The 26,259-nt window shown below is 45.2% G+C and overlaps 2 protein-coding genes and 1 pseudogene across 3 annotated transcripts in view; 1 reads left to right on the top strand and 2 right to left on the bottom strand.

The window, feature by feature from the left end:
• Positions 1-400: 400 nt before the first annotated feature.
• On the bottom strand, positions 401-902 carry LOC116887310 (annotated as a pseudogene).
• Positions 903-6,234: 5,332 nt separating this feature from the next.
• Positions 6,235-7,195, top strand: Atoh7 (atonal bHLH transcription factor 7). Its single transcript, XM_032888781.1, is given in 4 exon segments — positions 6,235-6,407; positions 6,410-6,481; positions 6,484-6,552; positions 6,555-7,195. Coding segments are annotated over 4 exon segments (441 nt in total). The 5' UTR covers positions 6,235-6,388; the 3' UTR covers positions 6,836-7,195.
• Positions 7,196-14,883: 7,688 nt separating this feature from the next.
• Mypn (myopalladin) overlaps positions 14,884-26,259 on the bottom strand; it is an 86,297-nt gene continuing 74,921 nt past the window's right edge. Inside the window, exons 15-20 of one of the 2 annotated variants that reach the window (XM_032888986.1) lie at positions 25,206-25,288; positions 23,201-23,327; positions 21,721-21,928; positions 19,076-19,241; positions 17,252-17,385; positions 14,884-16,092 (exon numbers count right to left, since the gene is read on the bottom strand). In XM_032888986.1, the coding sequence (XP_032744877.1) occupies positions 15,923-16,092; positions 17,252-17,385; positions 19,076-19,241; positions 21,721-21,928; positions 23,201-23,327; positions 25,206-25,288 (888 nt within the window). In that variant the 3' untranslated portion in view covers positions 14,884-15,922. The remainder of the gene's footprint in view (positions 16,093-17,251; positions 17,386-19,075; positions 19,242-21,720; positions 21,929-23,200; positions 23,328-25,205; positions 25,289-26,259) is intronic. The other variant, XM_032888987.1, reaches the window with a different exon arrangement.

The raw sequence follows: 26,259 nt of genomic DNA, 5'->3' as shown, positions 1-26,259 counted from the left end.
AAAAAATAATAAAATAAAATAAAAGTTGTTTTTAGGGACTGGAGGAGATGGCTCAACAGTTAATAGTTCTTGCAGAATACCAAGCACCCACATGGTGGCTCACAGTCCCCCACCCCCTAACTCTACTTCCACAGGGTCCACTGTCCTTGTCGGGCCAGCTCAGGCACCAGCTACACATATGATGCACATATAAGATAAAATACAATCTTTTTAAAAATAGTTTAAAACAAATGAGAATCTGGCACTATCCTTTAACTTCTTCATTTATGTTTCTTGTTTATTTTTTTTTTCTTGTCTCACGTTTATTTGTAAAATCAGTATAGAACACTGCTACTGCAAATAGTGTGTAGGTGGGTGTGTCACAGCAGTCTGTCTGTCTTCACACTGGCAGGAGCCTTTTCTATGGGGCCGTCACAGGGGCCTGGGCACCCTTGGGAGCCTGGGCTGGAGCCAAGGCCTGGGCCTTAGCTGGAGCTTTGGCCTCTGCCTTGGTTTGAACCTTGGGCTTTGGTTGGCAGAGCCTACGACCCTTGGCCATGTAGCTTCGAATCTTCTTCCCCAGCTTGGGCTGAGCGATGAAAGCCAGACGGCTGAGTTTGCGGCTGGAGCCCTTTGGCATCTTGGGCTTGACAGCCTGAGGCTTCACGGGGGCCTTGATGGCCTCTGCGCGTGCGCTCACTGCCTTGGCGTTGTCGGCCTGCATCTTCTTCAGGCCTTTCTTGTTGTGCTTCTTGGCAAAGCGCATGTTCCTCAGAAACTTGGGGTCGACCCCCATAAGAGATTCGTATCTTTGTGACTAGGGTTTCTTGATGCCATTTCTGTGCCATTTGCAGGACTGGTTGTGTGTGGTGTGGTTCTTGGACCTAGCCATGTCTGCACGGTAAGCCGCGGCTCCCGCAGCGCCTGGGACCGGAAGAGGCTCTTTTATTTTTTTAATCAGTGAGATGAAGCCCTCACTGTCTTGGTACATTTTGATTCGCCCTGACATGAATTGGCTAATGTTTTAAAAGTGCTTCCTGCCAATGGCTGGCTCTATGAACTGGTTAGAGTTACGGCAGTGGCTATGGGCCTTGTGAAATGTGGAATACACACCACGAAGGTGTTTATGGGGCTAAGGTTGGTCTCTTTAGCTCAACATCAGCTTTGGGTAAGAACTGCTGCCAACCAAACAACTAACACTGAACACTCTAGCAAGACCATTATGTGTAAACTCTGTCCCTTGACCCAGAGAACTTACAATATAAGTGGAGGAACAGATGACATCAGTTTAAAATTACTCAGTTCTGGTTCTAGTGCCTACAATAGTCCCTTGCACCTAGCCAGTGGATAAATCCCGGTGAGAGAGTTTAACAGGTTAATACATTGTTGCCAATGAGTAAAAGAAGAGAGCCACTCAGGCGTCTTATATTTTAGGGTTGCAGTTGGTCTCCTAATACAGTGTCATGTTGTTCTAATTTGTCCTTGCTGGAGGGAACTGAGGTGTAGCTGAGAAAGAGTTATGCAGGATGGCCAGGACGAACTTCTAAAAGCCCAACTTCAGGCTCCAGAAACCAAAAAGTGTCTAGACATTTAAAATAACTTCATCCAAAGAGCTTAAACTGCCGATGCAACAGAATCGCAACGCTAAAAGGTGAACAGACACCCGCCAAAAATAACCCCCATAGACACCCTCCTCCCACAGGTTGGGAGTGGACATCCGTGGCTGGACTGGGCCACTGAAACCTGGGCCCTTAGCTGACTCAGGAGCTGCCTAAAATCTGGATGGTAATGAGAGTACCCTTTGGGGAAGGGAGCCACCTGCTCACTGAAAAACAGCGGATGTCACATTTTTCAGAGCAGGAACAAAGGCAGCAAGCTTTTGGAGGACACATTCGTCCCTCCCCACCCCCCCAGAGTGGCTGTTAACAGAAGAAAAAAGAAAAAGAATCGGGTTGCTATGGGAACTGGGACTACTCTCTGGGTCTCTCATGTTCTAGTTTCTATTTACTCTCGTTTTCCATCTAATATTTGTTATTATTTTTATTATTTATACCTTATTTATTTATTTGTGGGCCTGCATGGCAGTCAGAGAACAGCCTGTGGGAGTTGGTTATCCCCTTCCAACATGTGGCTTCAGCTTGTCATGGCAAGTACCTGTCGAGCTTTCCCGCTGGCCTTATTTACTGTAGTCTTTGTTGTGTGCAGAAACACCGGTCCACTAAGTAGCCCAGGATATCCTCAAGCTAAAGATACCGCTGTTTCAGCCACCCTAGTATTGCGGCTGCAGAGCAGTGCCCCATGTCCAGCTTCCAACAAGATTTCTTGTGCATCTACTTTGTCCTAGCCACAAGGTTAGGTGCTGAGGATATAGTTAGGAGCCGTTCAGAAGTCCCTGATTTTCGGGAGTTTCCAAACACAGAAGCAAGGAAACAACATCAGACCAAACTGAACAGCACAGGGAGGAAGCTGGGGAGCTTGGGAAATTGCATTTGAAGCTGCAGGGACAGCTAGTGTGATGGTCATAAGCCCAGGCTGGAGGCAAGCATTGGCAGGGACAGAGGAATGACACTTCTCCGGGAGCCATAAGGTGCAGAAACACTTTTCTATTTGCAGGGTGGTTTGGAAAAGGAGGTGACACAAAATTTCCCTTCAGGAAATGAGCTGTAGTAGGAAAGATGGGAACCATGATAGGCCCAGAGGAGAGAAAGCATGAGAAAAGAAACTGCGATGAGAATCTTCCCTTTAAAACCTGGAGTAGCCAGGCAGTGGTGCATGCCTTTAATCCCAGCACTCAGGAGGCAGAGGTAGGAGGATCTCTGCAATCTAAAGCTTACTGACAGGGTTGGGGATTTGGCTCAGTGGTAGAGCCCTTGCCTAGGAAGCGCAAGGTCCTGGGTTCAATCCCCAGCGCCCCCCCCCAAAAAAAAAGAAAAAAAAAAGATAAAGCTTACTGACCTTTAAGAATGGCAATGCTAATCACATTCCTGAAACCTTTGTGAGAGCTTTGTCTTGCTTCTGGAACTCACTGGTAGATCTGTTTTAGCCTCACTATCAAGTAAGGGGCATAATTAGGTAATCTCTTTTTGTTTGTTTCTGTTTTCCAAGAAAGGGTTTCTCTGTGTACTCTCTCTGTAGACCAGACCGGCCTCAAGCTCAGAGAACTGCCTCTCTCTGCCTCTGCCTCTGCTGGGATTAAAGATGTGTACCACCACTACCTGACTGAAATCTCATAATTTTAAAGCCTCCAAGATAAAAGGATTCGAGAGACTAGACATCCTTTCTCTCCATTTAAAAAAAGATTTGTTTATTTATTTTATGTATGTGAGTACACTGTCACTGTTTTCAGACACACCAGAAGAGGGAATCGAATCCCGTTACAGATGGTTGTGAGCCACCATGTGGTTGCTGGGACTTGAACTCCCAACCTCTGGAAGAACAGTGTTTTTAAACTGCTGAGCCATCTCTCCAACCCTAGACAACTTCTCTCAATCCAGCTATATATGTTTCCAGTTTCCAAGCATAGTGCTGGGTCCCTGGACTGACATCTTCTCTATTAAATGAACGGAAGGTCTGGCAAGGGATAAAGCTGAGCTAGTGCAGTGTTTGCCTAGAATGTCAGAAACCCAGCACGGCACACACCACGTGTGGTAGCCCGCACCGGTAATCCCAGCACTTTAGAGGGGGAGGTCACCCTTAGCTATGTAGCAAGTTCATGGCCAGCCTGTGGTGCAAAAGATCTTATCCATAAATAAACAAATCCCAGGGGAAGCACTAGAGCAGATGCACCTTTGCAAAGGTATACAAAGAATGTTCATAACTACATAGAAGAGAATCCTGGGTTCAATTAAGTCTACTCAATCCTGATGTCAATAGATTTCCTCTTTCAGTGATCTCAGAAACTTTCTTTTTTAAAAATTTTTTAAAAGATGTATTTATTTATTTATTATATATGAGTACACTGTCTTCATTATATATGAGTATAGCTGTCTTCAGACACATCAGAAGAGGACATCAGATCTCATTACAGATAGATGGTTGTGAGCCACCATGTGGTTGGCTCAGAACCTCTGGAAGAGCAGTCAGTGCTCTTAACCTCTGAGTCATCTCACCTGCCCCTCAGAAACTTTCCTATGCTGATTTTCCATCACAAGTGTCACAGGACTGTCCAGGTGTGGGATAGCAGTACTCTCAATCTCTTCCAAGATGCCTTTAGGAAGTGACACAAAATTAGTGACTAGAGGCTGCCCCCTCAGCCTGACACCCTTTTAGTTAAGGTCCCCTCACTTTGGATTAATGTCATATCACATATAGTTTATGTCCCAGTGTTTCTTTTTGCTCCCTATGATAATGCTTTTGATTCTCTGGTAGGTGGGACAAATCAATCTGTCCTGGATACGCAATTTGCAAAGCCATATGTCTTATTAATACTTTGGACATTAATGGGCAGAAGAAACACATGGCTGTTGTGCAGGGAGATAATTCACGGTGCCTCACAGAGGGGACTCTTCAGGGGAGGAGGGTGAGCTAAATTAACATGAGGAACAATAGCACTAAGAAAGCAGACTTCTACGAAAACCTTACAAAGCGAATAAGCTAGGTTTGACATCCTGATGACTGAAGAACACGGTCGTTCCCAGCGCAGAACTGCTACCCCCAACATGACTGTTAGGACAGAGGAGCGATGGAGCTGAGTGGCTCTGTGCAAGTCTCTGTCCAACATCTGTCGTTCTGAAGATTATTAATGTTCAATTGCTTCCCATTGTCTTCAAGTTATTCAACATCATTTCCCCGTCAGTGCTTTAGCTGGGGATTAATAAACTATTTATGGAAAGAAAGGACTTGGAGTCAGGGTGATGGTGTTGGGGTTGTAGTCAGAGGTATCAGCGGGGGAAACAAGTCCAAGTTACAAGGCCTCTTGATTTGTATGAGCTTGTAGATGATTTGATTAAACAAAAATATCTGAGGCTATACTCATGGTTCGAGAGAGAGCGTCCTCGGCCCTCCCAGAAATATCAAACTGAAACTATTGGGGCCTGTTTCTTTGCTTCTGGATTCACCTGAAAAACAAGAAACAAGCTGAGACAAGAGAAGGGAATTAAAGAGTTCTCAGTGTAAATCTAATAATTATCAATGGCAGAAATCACGTTTTGTTACTGTTCTTGAGGACAGAGGACATACTAGATCACTGAGTTGCATGAAATAATTTTAGTGGTAAAAGAGATAGGCAAAAAAGAAAATCCATTAAAAAATAGTTCTTAAGCTTCCCAAATTATTTAGATGTTTCCAGTTCTGCACATGAACGTGAAAGAAGAGGTTTAAGTTTAAATGGTAAATAATGAAGTTATTAGTTATCACAAATATTAATGAACAAGAAAATGAAGTAGAGATGCTGAATTAGCCTGCCAAGGCCTTGGAACTTGCATAACTCAACCACAGAACATAGTGCCAAGTTGAAGATAGACACATTCAGATCTTTGGCTTTATTGTAAGTCGTTCCACAGAGATTATTTGCAACAATATTTGGATTTCCTAATTTGCATGGATTTATTTAGTGAATTAAATGAAAACATTAATACTTTAGAATGTAAAATTGCCACTTCTTAACAAAGCAATCTTACTAGCCTTCAGATACTCCTAGCCATGTCAGAATCAACAGCTTCCCGAAAAATGATTTTCTACTTAATCATTTAAAACCCGGCCTTTGTTTTTGATATGCAAGCAGCCCGCTGGTATGGGAAACGATGGACCAGGCTCTCCCTCCACTCCCCACCTTGTTATTCTATTGGGGACAGCCAGTCCAGGCCACTCCAGATGGTGTGTTAGTTAGCGTTGGACATAGCTTTAGAGAACTTCAAAAGACGAAGGCAGTGATGTCAGGATTTTGCTGTGCGTCGCCCTCCTCCCCCCTGCTGTTCCCAGGGTAGGAAGGTGCTGAGATGGGAGCAGAGGGACGCCCGCCCACCTGCTACCACCTGTTCCCTCCTTGAGCCCTGGGCTATAAATTCTCCTCCCTCACTGCTCTTCCACATCTATTGCAAGCTGTCCAAGCGCTCGTGACCTAGCTGAGCTTCTGCGAAGATTTCATCACCCCGAAAAGCAGTCTCAGGCTTTCCCAGAGAACTGGAAGGGCTTTCTTCCCCGTACCCCAAGAACGATCCGCGGTAAACTCCAAGAAAGTTTCCTTTTCGTCCAACTTCACGTGTTTGGGGTGGGGTGGGGTGGGAGGAATGACTTTTTCCTGAGCATCACTTCCACTGTATCTGGGCAAGGGAAAGGACAACAGCCTGGCTACCCAGCAGGACACAAGCCAGGGTTCCACACAGTGTCCTCCGTCCACTGACTGATTGCACGCAAGTCGCTCCGTCTGTGTCTTATTCATTCCCGGAGCCCCCGCAGAGAGGAAGCGTGGATGAAGTCCGCCTGCAAACCCACGGTCCTCCGGCGGGAGCACGCGGCGCGCCCCCGTGCGCGGGCGCAGCCGAGCGCGCGGTCTCCTGCGCCGGGCCGGGCGGCTGGAAAGCGCAGCGCGCAGGCGCCTGGCGGCCAACGCGCGCGAGCGGCGCCGCATGCAGGGCTGAACACCGCGTTCGACCGGCTGCGCAGGGTGGTGCCGCAGTGGGGCCAGGACAAGAAGCTGTCCAAGTACGAGACACTGCAGATGGCGCTCAGCTACATCGTGGCGCTCACCCGCATCCTAGCCGAAGCCGAGCGGGACTGGGTGGGGCTGCGCTGCGAGCAGCGGGGCCGCGATCACCCCTACCTCCCATTCCCCGGTGCTAGGCTCCAGGTAGACCCTGAGCCCTACGGGCAGAAGTTCTTCGGTTTCCAGCCAGAGCCCTTCCCCATGGCCAGCTAAGCCACAGGGCCATTTGGGTCTTAGGGGAGAAAACTCGGTCACCTTTTAATTTCCTTCCCCTTTCAGACAGGTGGATGAAATTATTTCATTGCCCCCCTCCCTCCATTTTGTGTTTTATAGGTTTCATAGTGGACATTGTGAATGACTTTGGACTGCTGGGAAAATAATGCTCTATCCCTTTTAGCCTAAGACACGGGGCTGGGGTCTAGCTGAGTTGGTAGAGGACTTGCCTTGCATGTATAAAAGCCGTGGCGTGGGGTCGAGCCCCAGCTGCCGGGTAGGCAGACCACGGCGATGTAATCCTAGCATCATTCAGGAGATGGAGGAATATATATATAAAAAGAGACCCTGTGTCAGGAAAAAAAAAAAAAAAAGATTGGATAAGACTGGTACCATCAGACAGTTACCTTCTTAAATTTTGCAAGTTTGTCCCTATTGGGAGAAGTTATATTATGTGACTCATTTACGTTCTGAGCAGCTACCTTGTGGTATAATGCATTTATGCCCCATATATCGTGTGTGCATGTATCAGGTAGAGTAAAACTTTTTTTTTTCAGGTCAGGGATGGGAGGGCTGGTAGAGTAAGTACCTGGGCATGAGCGCTCTGTATTTTTTTAACTATGTACACATTAAAATATAGATTTTGTAAAATACAACTATTGTGAGTGTGTTTTGAACTTACATATTCTACCAGATTCCTGGAGACACTAAAGAGCTATTGGGAGGGGTAATGCTGAGTGCTTGCCAGGTGTGTGTTTCCACAGGGAGTGTTTTATCCCACCAAGCCAGCGTGGTGGCTCACCATACAATCTCAGCTCTCTGGAAAGCTGAGGCAGGAGAATCACCTAAATTAAGCTAAATTAAAATAACACATAGCTTTCAGATTGGAGATATTTAATATTCAACATTTTAGTGTCCTTACTGAGCCAGTTAGTAAATTTCCTTACAAGTACCCAGATACAGGCATTCCGACACGTGTCCGCTCACGACTGTACACATCCACACACATTGATGCATAGCCACCCAGAAGAGCATTTCTGTTTCTATAGCAGTAAGAAAATTGAGGTTGCTAGTGCAAGTGCTTTCCTTATAATCTACAATTTGAACAGTGAAGGCTTCATTGCTGTCATGGCTGGTCGAAAGAGCCTTGTGAAGTGGATTCGGATTCCTTTAACAAGTTTGCTGAGCCATGGACAGACCAAAGCCTTCATCTAAAGTGGCTGTGTTCAACAGTACTTCGTGAAGGGGGGGGGTGTTCACGGTTAGGGAAACAGGACACTGAAGTTTTCTGTGCATTTGGAATCTGTCACAAGTCAACAACAGCAACAGTGCCCAAACCTTCTGATTATGGATTCTAAACCCCAGCTACCAACGCAGCCTACAGGTTAAATAAACCTATAGGACATGTCCATCAAAACGATTGCCTTAGCTTAGTGAGTGCTGGGGATGTAGCTTAGGTGGTAGCACGTTTGCCTAGCCTGGCCCTGGGTTCCACTCGCCATTTAGTATGGAATGCCTACAATCCCAGCACTCAGGAGTCGGGGCAGGAGGGTCAGAAGTTCCCAGGTATCACATGGTGAGTTTGAGATCAACCTGGGCTACATGAGATGCTGTCTTTAAAAAAATAATCAAGGGCTGGAGAGATGGCTCAGAAGTTAAGAGCACTGACTGCTCTTCCAGAGGTCCTGAGTTCAATTCCCAGCAACCACATGGTGGCTCACAACCATCAGTAATGGGATTCAATGTCCTCTTCTGGTGTGTCTGAAGACAGAAACAGTGTACTCATATACAAATAAATAAAATAAATTTTTAAAAAATTAAACAAAAATCAAGGTGGTGGCAGGACCCCTGAGGGTGACCTCTGACCTCTCCTGTATACACACACAATACACCATGCAAACATGCACACAACATATATCACAAGCACATACACCAACACAGCACACAAACACCACACACACACACACGCCATACTACACACCACACATATACACACATTATATCATACACAAGCACACACACACACTACACACACCACACACACACACACACACACACACACACACACACACACACACACCTTTGTGAGGTCAGTATTCAGATGTTGTCCATCTTTGGCATTATCTTTACTCCATTGTTTGGAAGACTTGCCGATCAGTTACAGCATTTTTCCAGTGTTCACATTTGATTCTTTCCTTTTTGAAGATCTGTTGACTTCAATGACAGCACAGCATATGGGCTGCTCTATCTCAGCAAAGCATGGATATTAACAGGTACCTGTTTCTAGGCAGGCTTCAGAAACTCCATCCTTTCCCTAGCCGTGCAGCTGGGAGGGCTGTGCATGTCGAGATCATGGAAGCCTTCAGTAGTGCAGGATAGTGAAAGAACTCCCCAGGGGCCCTGGGCAATTAAAACAACAGCTGGGGGTGGGGGTGGGGAGTATCTAAGCAACCCCCCATGAATAACACTTGCTTTGTCCCTGTCCCAGGAAAGCTGAAGTATTTTGCTTATTTTACAGTTTAAAAAAAATCCCGTAGTTATATAAAAATAATATATGTGAAATTTATACAAATTATTAAAATTCTCTTAATACTTCATAGTCATATGAATGTTTCTTTTAATGTAGATCTTTATATTGGAAATGAAGGGCTAAAATAGGCCAAGAAATTTATTTTTTATGTGCATTTGGTTTTTTGACCTCCATGTATGTCTGTGTGAGGGAGTTGGCGCCACTAAAGCTTGAATTAGAGTTAGGAGCCACTGCCATGGTTTGAACATGTGGGTACTATGTGGAGGTGTGGCCTTGTTGGAATAGGTGTGTCACTGTGGGTGTGGGCTTTAGGACCCTCACCCTTAGCTGCCCGGAAGTGAGTCTTCCACTAGCAGCCTTCAGATGAAGATGTAGAACTCTCAGCTCTGCCCGCACCATGACTGCCTGGATGCTGCCATGCTCCCACCTTGATGATAATGGTCTGAACCTCTGAACCTGTAAGCCAGCCCCAATGAAATGTTGTCTTTATAAGAGTTGCCTTGGTCATGGTGTCTGTTCACAGCAGTAAAACCCTAACTAAGACAGCCACCATGTGGGTTCTGGGAATTGAACTCAGGACCTTTGGAAGAGCAGTGCTCTTAACTGCTGACCCATCTCTCTGACCCCATGGAAATTTAATGTTAAAATTTATAAAAACTAAATGAAATAGAATTTTTCATTTAGAAACAGGAATGGGAATAAGGGACAAACCTTTAATTTATCAATATTATACAAAAAATATAATTACAGGGCCTGCAAAATGGCTTGGGGGTGAAGTGCTTGTTGGTGACCCAAGTTAGAGCCACATAAGGTAGAAGGAGAGAAATCCTTCCTGAAGAGTGCCAAGACATCTTATACCCTACTCCCCACCTCTCTCTCTCTCTCTTTCTTTCTCTCTCTCTCTCTCAAACACACACACAGAGGATAATGATAATAGTAATAGTAATAATAATAATAATAATAATAATAATAATAATAATAAACAACCAATCACAGAAGCTGGACCTGTTGGCACATTCTTGTAATCCTACCGCTAGGAGGTAGAGGCAGAGTTAGTTCAAGGTCATTCTCTGCTACATAGCAAACTGGTCAGTGAATAGCCTAGGCTACATGAAACCTTCTCCCAAAAACAACACACGTGCATACACACACGGACACACACATACACACGCACGCAGCCAGGCATGGTAGCCTGCAGTCCCAGGACTTGGAAGGCGAGGCTGAGGCGTAAGGAGTCAGAGTTTGTGTCCAGCCTGTTCTAATTAGTAAGAAATGAATCAGCCTGGGCTACAGAATGAGGTTGTCTCCAAAATAAAAGGAAATGCACATGTAGTATCTCAGCCTTAAATTACTTATTGTCAGATGACATTCGGCAATTTTAATTTCTCTATTCACTCATGAGTTAAAATCTTTGAGCAGGCTGGGCGTTAAAGGCATTTCTTCACGCCTCAGCACTTCCTGCACAGTCCCCAGAGATTCGGAGCGCGTGTTCATTGTCTATTCCTTGCAACTTCGAGGCTATTGCTCTTGGGAGTCCGAAGCGGCTATTACCTCCATATTAACAAAAGGCAATGTGTCTGCGGTTCCCTAACGTCTCGAATGCTAACTAACGTAATTAGGCAGAAATCAGAGGCGAACATGTTTTTAACTAATATGCAATTTTTTTTTGCACTGTACAGATTTTTAAAACAAAACCACATGATATGAGCAACTTTTTAAGCATACTGATAAGCCCTGAGTTGTCAAGTTTGCAGGATGATTCTTCGGTCATTAACTCTCTGAAACACTGATCCACTTCAAACAAGAAACGACGACGTGTCGTGGGAAGTGCTCACACAAAATCGGCTAGGTACCCCACTGGTGAGGTACGTTGACTTTCAAGCCAAGGGCTCTGGAAGGACTTTGTAAGATCGGTTCTGAGTGAATTTCCCTATGCTTTTGGTTCCTCTAGCAGCTCTGAGTTTATAACCAATTCATAACATTATTGGAACATGGGGAACAGAAGCAGAAATGACTCAGAGGCAGCTGCGTCGCCAAGGCCCACCCTAGCACAGGGGACAGCTCACAATAGCTGGGAACCAGGAGCAACTGCACAGCCTGCAGGCAGATCCTTAGGTTGGAGAGGGTCCTTTCTAAGTGCCTCAGTTGGTCTAAACCTCTTCCCCAGGCTGGTCTGCTCTTCGCAGCTTGGCTTGCCCGAGATCCACTCTCAGTAGCCTGTACTGTTTAGTCCTGGGACAAAGGAGGGGGCTAGTGAATCTCGTGGGTTTTGGGGCTCTCTCACTGAGCCTTCTCCCGCTTCTGGGGTTAAAAATAAATAACCATAATGTTCATAAGTGAGCATTAATCTCAATCAGGGGCTCCTTCCCTGCCTTTAATCATTCAGTTCCAGGATAAAGGACCCACACGACCTTTATATGTATAAAAGCTTTTATTAGCACTAAGGCTGGGCAGATATCTACCCTCTATGCTATTAAAATCTATTTCCTATAGATAACACCACTCCTCACTACTTACTATGCTTCTTCTGGGCTGCTCTTAACTCCAAAAGGGCCATGCTTTCTTGGCTCCTACCCCACGACATCTTTCTCCTCTCTCTACTTTCTTCTCTCTTTCCCTCCATACCTGCAACTTCCACTTGAGAGCCTCCAGTCCCACTGTTCCCCTCCACAACCAAATCACCGGCTCTTGCCTTTTATTGACGATTTAAATTAGGGAGAAGGTTCACATTGTATGACTCGAGTACTAATGACCTGCCAGTTTTTGAGTGTGTGGAACCGCTTCTTGAAGAACCCGTATTAGCATTAGAATACAAGCACCATCAGGCCAACCCACTACACATTTGCAGGGCAAACATGAATCATTTGAGGAGTTTTCACAGAACCTGGCCCAACAGAAGCCAGTTTGACTCCTATGGGAACAATTCTCCATGAGAGGTTATCCAGAGCCCTGTCAGGGAACAGCCAGTTATGCATGAGATTGGGGTCACCACAGGTTGGGGTAGTGACAGTTCTGGGGGCAGGAGGTAAAGTATCACACAGTGCACAGGAGAGCCCCCTACAATGAATGATTACCCAGTAGTGGTGAGACTTGATGAAACCTTGATGATATAAAACAACCCAATAGCACAAGCTGGAATTGAGGCTTGTCGAATTTTGAGTGAGACAGCGCCGCCTAGTGCCAAGTATAATATCTATCTTAGTTCTTGATCAAATGACAAGATTTAAAAAACACTCAGTGAGCTGGCATCTGAGATGAAGGGTATTTGTGGGCCATGCTTAACAGGAGTGGATAAAATGGTGGTGGTGATAATATATACATCACATACTTGAATATATATCCCAAATTTAAAATAGGAGTTAGAATACATAGGACAAGAGCCAGGCATAGTGGCGGTCATATTTCATATACATATTCCAGAGGCATTTTCAGAATTTAAAAAGTGGATTTTGGTTGAGGGATTTCATTCCAAATACCACTATGGAAACAACTTATTAGTACATTCTGTGTGAGGTTGAAGTCGCCCCTAGGGCTGACAAGATGGCTCGGTGGGTAGCAGGACTTGCTGCCAAGCCTGACGACCTGGGTTTGGTCCCTAGGATTTTTGAGGTTGAAGGAGAGAACAGACTCCTTCAGGTTGTCATCTGAATTCTACTGGGCTGCTGGGCATGTCTTGCCCCATGTAAAAATAAAGTTGACGTCACTGCATATGTGAATGGAAAGCAAAGCTCACTAACTGGGATCTGTATTTCCTAAGGATGTAAACTTTTACTCAAAACTGAAAAGAACAACATTTTTGAATGTGCTTAAAAGAGGGGTGTGTGTGTGTGTGTGTGTGTGTGTGTGTGTGTGTGTGTGTATCTGTGTGGGAAAGCTAGAGATCAACACTAGTGACAGCTTCAATTGCTCACTGCCTTTTCTTTCTTTCTTTCTTTCTTTCTTTCTTTCTTTCTTTCTTTTTTTTTTTTCTTTTCTTTTTTTCGGAGCTGGGGACTGAAACCAGGGCCTTGCGTTTGCTAGGCAAGTGCTCTACCACTGAGCTAAATCTCCAACCCCCTGCCTTTTTTTCTTGAGACAAGTTCTCTCACTGAACCCGGACTATCACCACTGAGCTAGACTATCTGGCTGGCAGGCGTCAGGGCCTCTCCTGTCTTTCTGTGGATCTGTCCCTGGAGCTGGGATTATACGTCCATGATACCTCACTCTGCTTTTTTGTGGATCTTGGAGTATGACACTCAGTCTTCATGCTTACACAGCAAGTGCTTTACCAACTGAGCCATATCTCCAGTCTTTTTTATTTTCTGTAAGACCCCTTTTTAAAGCACCATGGTCCTGAGTATTCCTGGCTAACCCGGAATTTCCTGTGTAGACCAGGCTGTCCTAGAACTCACAGAGATCTGACTGCCTCTGCCACCTGAGTGTTGAGATTATAGGTATGGATCACTGTACCTGGTTGGGTTTTTTTTTTTTTTTTTTTTTCGGAGCTGGGGACCCAACCCAGGGCCTTAGCTTGCTAGGCAAGTGCTCTACCACTGAGCTAAATCCCCAACCCCGGTTTTGATTTTTTGAAATGAGGTCTTGGGCTGGAGAGATGGCTCAGAAGTTAAGAGCACTGGCTGCTCTTCCACATGTCCTGAGTTCAATTCCCAGCAACCACATGGTGGCTCACAACCATCTGTAATGGGATCTGATGCCCTTTTCTGGTGTGTCTGAAGACAGCTACAGTGTACTTATATATAATAAACAAATAAATCTTTAAAAAAGAAGGAAAAAAAAAAGAAGAAGAAGAAATGGAGTCTCATGTAGCCCAGGCTGGTTCCAAACTCCCTGAGAAGTAGAGGCTGATTTTGCACTCTTAATCCTCCTGTCTCAGCTTCCCAAGTGCTAGAATTATGAGCATAGACCACAATGCCTGGCTTGACAAGATTTTGTTATGAAAAAAATTGGATGAAGAACACTGGAAACTTTCATTTTCCAAAGGCCAGATCTTTGACTCAAGAAGCAATATTACAGGGGCTGGAGAGATGGCTCAGAAGTTAAGAGCACTGACTGCTCTTCCAGAGGTCCTGAGTTCAAATCCCAGCAGCCACATGGTGGCTCACAACCATCTATAATGGGATCCGATGCCCTTTTCTAGTGTTTCTGAAGACTGCTACAGTGTAGTCATACATAAAATAAATCTTAAAAAAAAAAGAAGCAATATTACAATGCCTTAAATATATATTATCTTCCTGTTAATCACGTTGTGAGCTCTGGAGGGCAAAGCCTATGTCTTGCTTATTTCTGGTGCATGGGCACCACAGAGTATGTATGTAGACTAGAGGACAACTTGCAGAAGTTCATCTTTCACCAAGAGAATGGGTTTCTGTGGGTTCCAGGACTCAAACTCAGGCTCCCAGTCTTGGCAGCAAGCACCTTTTAGCTGTTAAACCAGCTCTCTTGCCCTTTATTTTTATTTTCAAGTCTCCCATGGTACCTAACACAGGATCTTACACAGAGTAAACACACATATGATTTTTTTTGAGTAAATGAATTTATTTTTGTACTGGAAATCCTTGCCTTGAAGCAAAGGAAGTTTCAAGCCTTTCTAAGCAATTACTAAAGCCACTTGAGAAGGACGCCAGCTGAGGGGGACCTGGCACAGAGAGGACACCCGAGATTTGAGTGAAGGGAATTGACAACAGACACTTCCAGTTCACAGCCCTGGCTTGCCTGCAGCAAGACTGCTGTGACAACCATTCCCGGGGCCATGTTTGGACTAGCTAAGAACGGTAGAAACTGAATGGTCTAGGAGTCATTACCCAGCAGATGTGTTTCGAAGGCCTCCATTGTGCTCGGTACCCATCTAGGCACTAGGGATGGAGGTGGGTGTGGCTTTCTGCCTAAAATGGCACTGATAGGCTGGTGGGAGCCTTGTTTTGACCACGAAACAAGCAGAGTGGGAAATCTGACTGTCTAATAAACTCTTGTTTTTGTTTTTTGGTTTCTTTAAATCTCAGGCACATTTTGGCTTATCACGTGACTCCACAGGTATGATAGATAATGCAAACTGTTTTGTCGCTTCGGGGGTGGGGGGTGCCTATAGCAAGATCCTCTAAGGTTAAGAGGGAGTTCATTTAATGGATTTACCAGGATGGCCGATATGGATGTAACCCATGAAAGGTGGCAATGAGCTCCCCGCCTTTGCCTCTATCCTAAAGTTGCTAACTTCTTTCAGCCCTGGCTGTGGCTCCTGATTGCTCCTACTTGGGCCTAGGGTCCCTAGCATACCAGGTGGGGGAGCATGCTAGCTCCCTACCCCCCACCAAAAGCTGTGGTAGCAGTGGTGTGGTTATCTTTGGTTTGGGTATGTTGTCTACTGGTATCTTTAAGATACACAGCCTGACATCGCTCCCTCAGCCAAGGCTCAAAAAGCCTCAGCCAACTCACTTCTTGCCATGGGTACAGCAGGATGGAAACTCACTCAAATCCAGTCGTTTGGAAACCACCGCATGCCGTCAGTCTTCCTTCCCCTCCCCCACAGTCCACTCTCTTACACAGCAGGCACCCGGACATCCTTAAAGTTCATCGCTCTCCACCACACTCCGAGAAGTGCAGGAGTACATCATCGTGCTTTCCATAGAGGAGAAGGCAGAGAAGATGTCAAGTCCTTTGCTGGTGAGAGACCCGTAGCGGCTGCCGCTGGGCCGGATGGATATAGGTGTTGGGATTTGCTGGTGCCACTGAGCTGGAAAATGGACCAAATAAAGTGTTATGATCAAAGGAATCAATGAACACTTTTGACCCCTGTGTCAATATTTCCTGTGGATCCTTGGTAAAAAGCATTTAAGCATAGCTGAGTCTGAGAGACCCCATTTGTAAAAAGAAACATTTAAACCTTCCTGACGGCAAGTACACTCCTGTAATCCCAGCACATGGGATGCAGATGCAGGAAGATTGGGAGTTCAAATCCAGCCTTGGCCACATAGCAAGTTTGAGTCAGTCCAGGCTTCATGAGGCTCTGTGTAAAATTGAGGAAGTACAGAGAGACAGGGAAAGTTATGGAGACTTTAGAAGAGAAAGAAGCCTTCATCCAGGGACGAAGCCTCTCACCAGCTGAGAAGCAAATATTCCTGTATAAGGCCACGCATGGTAAACCATGTCTTTAATCCCAGCAATCGAGAAGCAGAAGCAGGTGAATCTCTGTGGGTTCAAGGCCAGTCTGGTTTACATAAAGAGTTCCAGGCCAACTAGGGCTGTATAGTGAGACCTTGTCTCAGAACAAACAAACAACAAAATCCAGCACAGAAAGGAAGGAAGGAAGGAAGGAAGGAAGGAAGGAAGGAAGGAAGGAAGGAAGGAAGGAAGGAAGGAAGGAAAAACCCACAGCTTGCTGTGTTTTCTTCCTTCCCAACCGGAAATTACTAGTTTCCGCTCCAGGGATCTGGCTCCCTCTTCTGGCCTTCCCAGGTCCCTGCACTCATTTAGCAAGGACTCACACAGATACACATAAAGTAAACCTGAAAAATAAAAATCTCTAGTCATGTCTTTCCCTCTCGATACGTGAGGTTATAGAAGGGCTCTGGAGATGGTGTCAGTAGAATTACAATCTGATGATAAGGTAAACCTGTGAGTCACTGAGGTTGAACAAGGAATTCAAAACGTATCCTTTTCTTGTACATGGAGTTTCTGTCAGAATTTCTAAATAGAGGAGGAATAGTAAAGGCCAGTGGTCTGACCACTTGATTCTCAAAACCAGAAAACAAATGGCGGGAAGAAACCATCTTCCCAGCATGAAATATAATGCAATCTATCCAATGTATGCATGGGGCATGCTACAGTAATCTTTAAAATTATTTAAAAACTGTTGTCCAGCACAGACATCCCTTGAGTGAGGTCATGCTTACCATATATATCCAACCTAGCTGTGCATGACACGATGCCGGCTTCATTCTTGGCTGATAGCGTGTACCACCCCGCATCGGATTTCTTGGCTGGCTGAATGAGGAGGCAGACATAGCCTGTTGTGTCCTGGTGCATGCTGGAGAAGAGAAAGGGTGCATTCACCTTTAACTCAGGAGCAGAAGCATCTCGGTTAATTTTAGGCTTGGAGAAACTCTTTGAGAAGGGACAGGGGAAGTTTCACATTTTAACCACAGCCTAGAAAAGCCCTCATCTTGTTCTCTTTCAATCTTCCTCTCCCTCCCAGGCCCCTCCCTCTCTTTGAGACAGTTTCCTGGATGGAATGGAACTCACTAGGAGACCAAGCCAGCCTCAATTCCAAGATCCTTTTGATTCTTCTTGATACTACATCCAAATTTCTCCTGCTTCCCCTCCTAAAGATTGGTTTATTTGAGTATGTATGTATGCATGTATGTATGTATATATGTATGTATGTATGTATGTATGTATGTATGTATATGTATATACATATGTATGTATATATGCACACTACATGCATACTGATACCCATAAGAGGACATCAAATTCTCTGGGACTACATTTGCAGATGGTTGTGAGCCACCATGCAGGTGTTGGAAACTAAGCATGTGTCCTCAGCAAGAACAGCAAGTGACTACTGAGCCAGCTCTCCACCACTCCTTCGTAAGACAGCGTCTCATGTCACCCAGAGAGACCTTGAACTCACTATGAAGCTAAGAACTTCAACTTTTGGTCCTCCTGCCTCTACCTCTCAAATGCTGGGCTATGACATCACATCCAGCCCTAACACAGCCTTATACTTTTTTAAAAAAAAAACCTTTCCCAGGTCCTAATATGCTAGAGAATATGACAGAAATATGCAAGGTCTTATATGTTCCTTGTATAATTTTTATTTTCATTTAAGTGAGTGTGTGTGTGCCTCTTTAAGTTTATATTCTCCATGAAGATGCAGGGGCCTGTGGAGGCTTTAAAGGGTTGTTGGATCCCTTAGAAGAGTGCATGCTGGGAATTGAACTTGGGTCCTCTGCTGAGTCATTTTTCTAGTTCCTTCCTGTATGTTTTTAAAACTTCTTTTCATTTCATTTTCTTTTCATTTTGGAGGCAGAGTCTCCTATAGCCCAGGACGGCCTCCAACTTGCTATGTAGCCAAGTTGATAACTGTGAACTCCCGATCCTACCTCTGCATTCCTAAGTATGGAATGCAGGCATGGACATCCTGGGCATTTTCCCTCAGTATCTGTCTGTCTGTCTGTCTGTCTGTCTCTCTGGTATATTATATATTTATATATATGTTTATATATATTAATTTATTTAATGTATTCATTTATATGAAGACATTGTCCCTGTCTTCAGACACACCAGAAGAGGGCATCAGATCCCATTACAGATGGGTTGTGAGCCACCATGTGGTTGCTGGGATTTGAACTCAGGACCTCTGGAAGAGCAGCAGTGCTCTTAACCACTGAGCCCTCTCTCCAGCCACTGTAAACATATTTTTATCAAGCCAAAGTAAAGGCAACAAGACAAGACAAAACTACTGAGAGGAAGAGGGGCTCAAAGGGAAGAATACTGACCCCCCCCATTTTGAGACTGAGTCTCACTCTAGTCTAGGTTGATTCAGAACTCACTGTGTAGCCCAGGCTGCCCCAGAACATCCACAATGTGGCTGAAACTCAGGAGCATTAAACTTAATGAAAGCAGCCACCTGCAAGAGGCTGCCAGGCTTATTTGCATGGTCCCATGGGCCCCTCTGAACATGGTGGTGTCCCCGGAGGTGGTAGCTGCTGTACCTGATCCTCTCTCTAGTGAACGGGATGGTCTCGTTGTCTTTCTTCCAGTAGAACACAGGTGGGGGCATGCCTATGACTCTGCCCTCCAGTCGCACGGGGTGGCCCTCGGGAACGCCGCTGTTCTGGAGTTTCTCTAGGATCACGGGCGCCTTCTTTACCTCTTTGGCTGGAGAAGAGAAATGGCTTTTCTATTTGAATGGTAGCAAGTGCCTGGAGCTTTATGCTGCAAACTTATCACCGTCTTTTTATTTTACTTTAGTTTTTGAGACAGGGTCCCATGGTGAAGCCTTGGCTGTCCTGGAATGTGCTTTGTAGACCAGGCTGGCCTTCAAGTCTGCCTCTGCCTCCCAAGTGCTGGCATTAAAGGCATGCACCTCAATACCAAGCCTGAAATAGTGACTTTTAAAAAGAGGTTCTTCAAACTTACATTAAACTGGTTAGTGTGTGTGTGTGTGTGTGTGTGTGTGTGTGTGTGTGTGTGTGTATACCTTTTTCTCAGGAGTCAATTCTATTCCTTCACATAGGACCAAGGATTGAACTCAGGTCTGCAGGCTTGGTGCAGGCAACTTTACCCACTGAGATAGTTTTGAGAATTTTTCATGAACTAAAACTGATTTTTTTTTTGAGGAATTTACTTCATAGGAACTAAATTTTCACTAACTTTATTTTTTTGTTTATTTCTGATTTATGTGCACGTATGTGAGACAGAATGAATTTATGCATGCTCAGGAAGAGGCTGGGAGAAGACTTCATAGCCTCTGGAACAGGAGTTAAAGGCTGTTGTAAGCTGCCATGTGGGTGCTGGGAACCAAACCCATGTCTTCTGCAGGAGAAGTCAGTGCTCTAGCCACTTAGCAACCTCTCCAGCCTCCAACCAACCTGCTAGGTTTGGTCACATTGTCATTTTTCTTTCTCATAATGTATTTGGAAAAAAGTCTTTATAAAAGTCCTTTAGTCCCAACACTCAGGAGGCCAACCTGGTCTATAGAGCAAATTCCAGGACAGCCAGGGCTACACAGAGAAACCCTGTCTCAAAATACAAAACAAACCCCCCAAAATCCAAAAACAATAACAAACCAACCAAAAACAAAAACAAAAAAACTTTTACAAAATTATACATTCTAAGAAGTAACCTCATATATCAAAGTCATGGTTTTAGAAATATAGGGAAAATGTAAAAGCCTGCAGCCTGTGCAAAATGAGTGTTTCCTATTATGTTGACAAGACTAAATTAAGGGTTCACAGGGCCACTGGCCTACAGGGAGGAGCAACGGTCCTGATTTGAATTGCTTTCCTTTTCTCTTCTTCCTTCCTTTTTCTTTTCTTTTTGAGACATTTTCTCTGTGGTCCCGGTTCTCCTGGAACTCCCTCTGTAGACCAGGCTGACCTCAAATTCAGAGACCCACCTGCCGCTGCCTCCCGAATGCTAGGACTAAAGGCGTGCATCACCACTGTGTGGCTCAGGTTGGTTTTCTTAACGGGTCACCCACAGCTGGGGGAAGCCTAGCATTAGAATTCTTAAGTACCAAAATGAAATTCTGGCTGGACCACTGCTCTGCATCTGACGGACGATACCTGATTCCCCTTTCTTAGACCTTGCTGTGATTCGGTCACATCATCTTATGAGGGTACAGTCTCATTTGTTTATCGACTTGAGCACCTTCCACTGAGGCGAACATCAGAGAAACACATCAAACCAGGGCCTCAGGAAATGGCTCTGTGGGTAAAGGTGCTTACTGTTAAGCCTGAAGACCGGGGCTCGATCATTCAGGCTGGCCTGGTGGAAGGAGCCAGCCTATTCCTTCAAGCTGCACTCTGACAGCCACATGCAGGCCATGGCATACCCCCTTCTCTGTAACTAGAAGCACAACACAGCAAACCAGAGCCTCCGGCCTCAGAAGCTCAGGGTCTGCAGGGAGGCAAAGCGGTGAGCACACACACAGTAGTCCACGAGCACTCTGGGAATCCTGCCTGCTCTTGTGCCTTGGCGACAGAGACGGTTGCAAAGGGTTGCCTGGCAAAACCACCATGCCCAGGTAGTGACACTAGACTTAGGCTTTCAAATGTTATTCATTTCTGTTTTTATTCTTGAGGGGAAGCCTAGGGTAACTGGGCAGATCTCAACCTCACTGTGTAGGAAGACTTCCTGTTCTACCTCTGTAGCCCTATGGTGTCAGATTTATGTAGCCATAGCTGGTTTAAGTAGGCTATCTGTGCTCCTAGGCACTCTACCAACTGAACTGATAAACCCCTCGTCCTGAAGTTAGGCTTTACAAAAGGGTGCTGGGTAAGGAACACTTCAGATGGGGGACCACTGATTTGATGTATGTAACTTAGGTGACAGAGGAGCCTAGTGTGGTCCAAGAATCAGACTGAAGGGCAAAAGCTTAGATTTCAGTGCAGCTGGTTAAATAGTGCATAGACTGCTTGGTCAATTATTGCAATTGTTCCCATTGATTATATGATTAAAATGAAGAGGCAGCCATATTACATGTCTAGATTACTACGTACCTCAGAAAGCGGTGTAGAAGATGTGGTCGGCTACCATGACGGGGAAAGAGATTGCTGGGGCAAGGGACTCTTCCGAGTATTTGAACAGTCACTTTGACAGGATTTCTGCCCAGGAGTCCCATAGCAATCCTTACCTACCACAGTGAGCTCCAAACTGAAGGAATTCTGCCCGGTTTTGTTCGTTGCCACACATGTATAGGTCCCTGCATCTCGTTGGGTGAGAGGGTCGATGAGCAGAGAGTGGACTCCAGTCTCTCTGACCAGCATCTTGTGGGAGGCATCTGGTAGCACGGGTTGTCCATTGAGCAGCCATGTCAGCTCCGGGGGTGGTAAGCCACTCACCTAACAGATGACAGAACAGCTGACACGGGTGGCGTCGGCAGGCAGAGTCATTCGGTGACTGAATGCTTTCTCCTTATTGGCACCAAATGTACGGTAAAGGAAGACATGGGAGGGTGGGGACTCTGCCACAGCCTTGGAAGAGGGGTCTGAATGAGTGGTGCTGTGACTTTGAACTGTGCGGAATCTCAGCCCCATTTCAGTCATGACTGAGCCATGTGATTATATCCCAGACTGATGGCAGAGACAATAGAAAAACACAGGCTGCGGCATCAGTAAGAGAGATGGCTTCGGCTTAGGTACCAGAGCTAGAAAAGTCAGGTATTAAATCAAGGTTTTCAAATTTCATCCATGGACTATCTAAAAAAATAAAATAAAAATAAAAAGCTTGAGAACTAATTATAATATTAAAACAGACTCTCTGGGGAGAGGAGCCAGGCCTGGGTATTTTTAAAGCTTAGAGAGGCAGGAGAGCACACAACCTGAACCTGAATATTATTTAGGCAGCAACTTGAGGGTGAGAGCCACACACAGAAGGGGCTCTCTGCACACACTTGCTCCCCAGCCTGCACTGACCTGCACCTACATTTCCCATTACACCATGCATGGTTGCCTGCACAGAATTGATGACGTCAGTGTCCCGTTACACTGAGAGACCTTGCCTATATGAAGCCTCATTTCAGATCGGGAAATTAGAATGCAGAATGACAAAAGGTGATGGAGGTGGCTTAGTATGAGAAAAAAGGAAGTTTCTCCCTTCCCTGTAACCAAAGATGCAAGTAAGATTCAAGCTTCTGGCTTCACTGTGATGAAGGGGTTCCAGGGACCACATAGAAAAGTCCACAGGTGGGGTTGGGGATTTAGCTCAGTGGTAGAGCACTTGCCTAGCAAGCACAAGGCCTTGGGTTCGTTCGGTCCCCAGCTCCGGAAAAAAAAAAAAAAAAAAGAAAAGAAAAGTCCACAGGTTATCCTTTGGTTATCTTCTTAAAATAAAGAATCAACTTGATATAATGCCCACATTAAAATGGGTTTGCTTTAACAATTTTATGCTTCCATACTTTTTATGAAGATACGGTGATTTAAGATGTTAACGGCACATTTGTATATGGTATCAAAAGAATTAAGCTCTCTGAAAGAGTCTATGAAGAGAACAATTTCCCTCCTTTCCCCAAGACCCCTTCATCTGAGAGAGAATCCCATCAAACAAAGCAAACAAAAATGAGTGTAGAGAAATGACCAGAGGCAGAATGTGGACGGCCTTGTGCTTGGACGTACCTTGCAGTCCAGTCTACAGAGGCGACCCTCATGAGCCACCATATCCCCAGGGGCCTGCAGGAAATGTGGTCGGAAAAAGCGCTCCTGCAGAGGTTCTTTGTCTCTTTCTTGCATTCTGGACCTTCCTCTACAAGAAACATTTGCAAACATATAACAATAACTGTATGTATTTAGGCTATACAGTTATGAGTCGAGAGTCCCCTGTATATATAGCCCAGGCTAGCCTTGAGCTCATTAGTAATCAAGGATGATCTTGAACTAACCTCTGATCCTCCTGTCTCTACCTCCTGAGTGCTGGCATTATAGGCGTGTAGCATTGTGCCCAGTTTATGTAGTACCGGGGGAAACCTACCTAGGATGTGGTGCATGTTAGGTAAGGACTCTACCAAACGAGCCACACCTAGAGTAGAGAGGAATTGCTAGGCCATCAATTGATCAATCAATCAATCAATCAATCATCAATCACAGTTTAGAACTGATGCATGCTCACATATATAAGCCAAACCAAACCTAACCCAAAGCTTCTGGTGGCAAGTAGGCCATATACTATAGTATTATTTCTGAACTCTAAAATCAAGAAAATAGGCTCAGGGGTGGGTGCTTCCAGAGGACACAAGTTCAGTTCCCAGCACCCATGCTGGGGGGCTCATAACCACCCTTAAGTTCAGCTTCGGAGGGTCCAATGCACCTGCGCTCACGTGCGCATGACCCGCCCATACACATAATTAAAAATAATAAAAAACGAAATAAGCAGATCTTTGCTCTTCCTCTCTGAACTCACTAGTGTTAATCAGCTTAGCTCCCCTCTCTGTGGCATTTGGCACTTGTTGAAAAGTCATCAAAATAAAGAAATAAATCCATAATCAAATCTGACAGCCCAAAGAACAGGCCTGTGAGTCACTCAGAACAGGATGGCTATGACCGCAAGAAAATTCAGTCTGGTAATAAACTACGGCTGGAATTAAAGATGACCACAAATTTGAACTAGTAAGAGTGATCAACGGTGACAGCTGTTCTCGAAAACAAAACAAAAAAGATAAAGGAGGGGCTGGAGAGTTGTCTTCACCCTGTATGGAACACAGGTCTTTATTTTAGTTCCTTTGGTGAGCTATGTCATTCATTGACCTCGGCAAATATAGAAAGCTTCATTGAGTCTTCGTGGCACCTCAAGACCCGGGGAAAACGGGTTCTTTCTCATTAGTGCTTTGTAAAAGTCTGAGAGGAAAACCAGTTATACTGGACACTACAGTAGAAACATTCAGCCCTCATGATTCTGTTCAGTGATAGAAAAGTGAGTCATTTCAAAGGGGCTCAACTATGTGCTACTTGAACAGGTGCTGATGGCTATAATTTTTTTTTGAATTTCCATGATCGTGCCAAAGGGCCCGGGATAGACTAGTTCAGGTGGTCTAATGGGTTAGCAATACCACATGGACTGAGAGGGTGGTACATGCCTAAAATCCCAATACTTGGGAGGTGAAGGCAGAATTATCAGTTTAAGGTCATTCTCTGCTATATGGTGAGTTTAAGGGTCTGGGCTACATGGGAGCCTGTCTTTAAAGAGGAGTTGGGTGGGGGCTGGAGAGATGGCCCAGCTATTATGTTAAGTGTACTGGCTGCTCTTCCAGAGGAACCCAAGTTCAATTTCTTCAAAGCTCACAACTGTCTGTAATTCCAATTCTAGGAGATCTGGCACCATCATGTGTATGTGCAGGACACCAATGCACGTAACATTAAAAGTTAATAATAGTAAGTGCCCAAGCTCGGAGCTTCTCAAACATAAATGTGCCTGTGCGTCATCTCCTGAGGGTTTTTGTTCAAGTGTGGCTTCTGACTCGGATGCTTTGGATCCGACTTGACGTCTGTATTCCGAGGTGCTCCCTGGTGGTGGCGCTGCAATGTGTGTGGAACATGGAAGCAGTGATCTGTAGACCTTAGAACTGCTGATCACTGTGGTGGGTAGGGACACAGGAGGGCTCCAGAGAAGGTGATCTCCTGTCGTTACCTGTGAGACTGACCGGCAGGGCTGAGTCGGTTTCGAATGGGAAAACCCTGTACCATCAAGTGGCCAGAACAGCTGATTCTCCCCTGAGAAGCAGAAAACAAACAAGATCAAAATAAGGAGGAAATCCGTATTTTCCCACTTATATTAATGTTTTCTTCACCAAAACATTACACGTTATTTTTTTTAAAAACAACAATTTTTTAAAATTTTTTTTCTGTGTTCAAAAGGAAAGAAAACAATGTAACTTTAGTTTTGTTTTGTTTTTCCAAACAGGGTTTCTTCTCTCTGTAACACTGGCTGAAGTCAGAGATTCAGCTGCTTCTGCTTCCCCAAGTGCTGGGATTAAAGGCCTGTGCCACCACTGCTTGGCTAAAAACAATGCAACTTTTAATGTGTGTGTGTGTGTGTGTGTGTGTGTGTGTGTGTGTGTGTGTGTGTGTGTGTGTGTGTTTTCGAGCACGTGCATATGCATTCAGGTGCATTTACATATGTGTGTTGAGGCCTGAGTCTTACTGGATGGCCCTCCACCTTAGTCATTGGGGAAGGATCTCTCAGTTGAACCCAGTGCCTGCAGATATGACTAACAGGGCTACCAGCTTGCAATGGGGCTCCCCTGTCTCTGCCTTCCGGGGCTTGAATACCAGGTGGGCCACCGTACCCACCCAGCATTCACTGGCGCTCTGGTCCTCACACTTGTCCAGTGCTTTTACAAATCTGGCTTCTGGGGCTGGGTAGATGGCTCAGAGGTTAAGAGAGCTTGCTCAGATGACCTGAGCTGTTCCCCGCATCTACATACCCATACTTCTAGGGGATCTGACACCCTCTTCTGGTCTCTGAGGGCATGTGCATACATTTTTTTCTGAATTTAACCTTACTTGCAGCAACAATACAGAGATCCTGGCCAGACATTTTTATGCTCCCCTCATCGACACTGACATTTCAGCAGGTAAGGCGTGAACATAGCAATGATGGCTCTATGTGTTTACATTTCAAACGGCAATTGAAAATACTCTGTCCTGTCTTTTAGGGGAATCTTACAAAAGTCTCATTCAGA

The sequence above is a fragment of the Rattus rattus genome, chromosome 18 (assembly GCF_011064425.1).
Source record: "Rattus rattus isolate New Zealand chromosome 18, Rrattus_CSIRO_v1, whole genome shotgun sequence".
NCBI lineage: Eukaryota > Metazoa > Chordata > Mammalia > Rodentia > Muridae > Rattus > Rattus rattus.
Note: the sequence above shows the minus strand (reverse complement) of the source record. Positions and strands in the feature narration are given on the sequence as shown.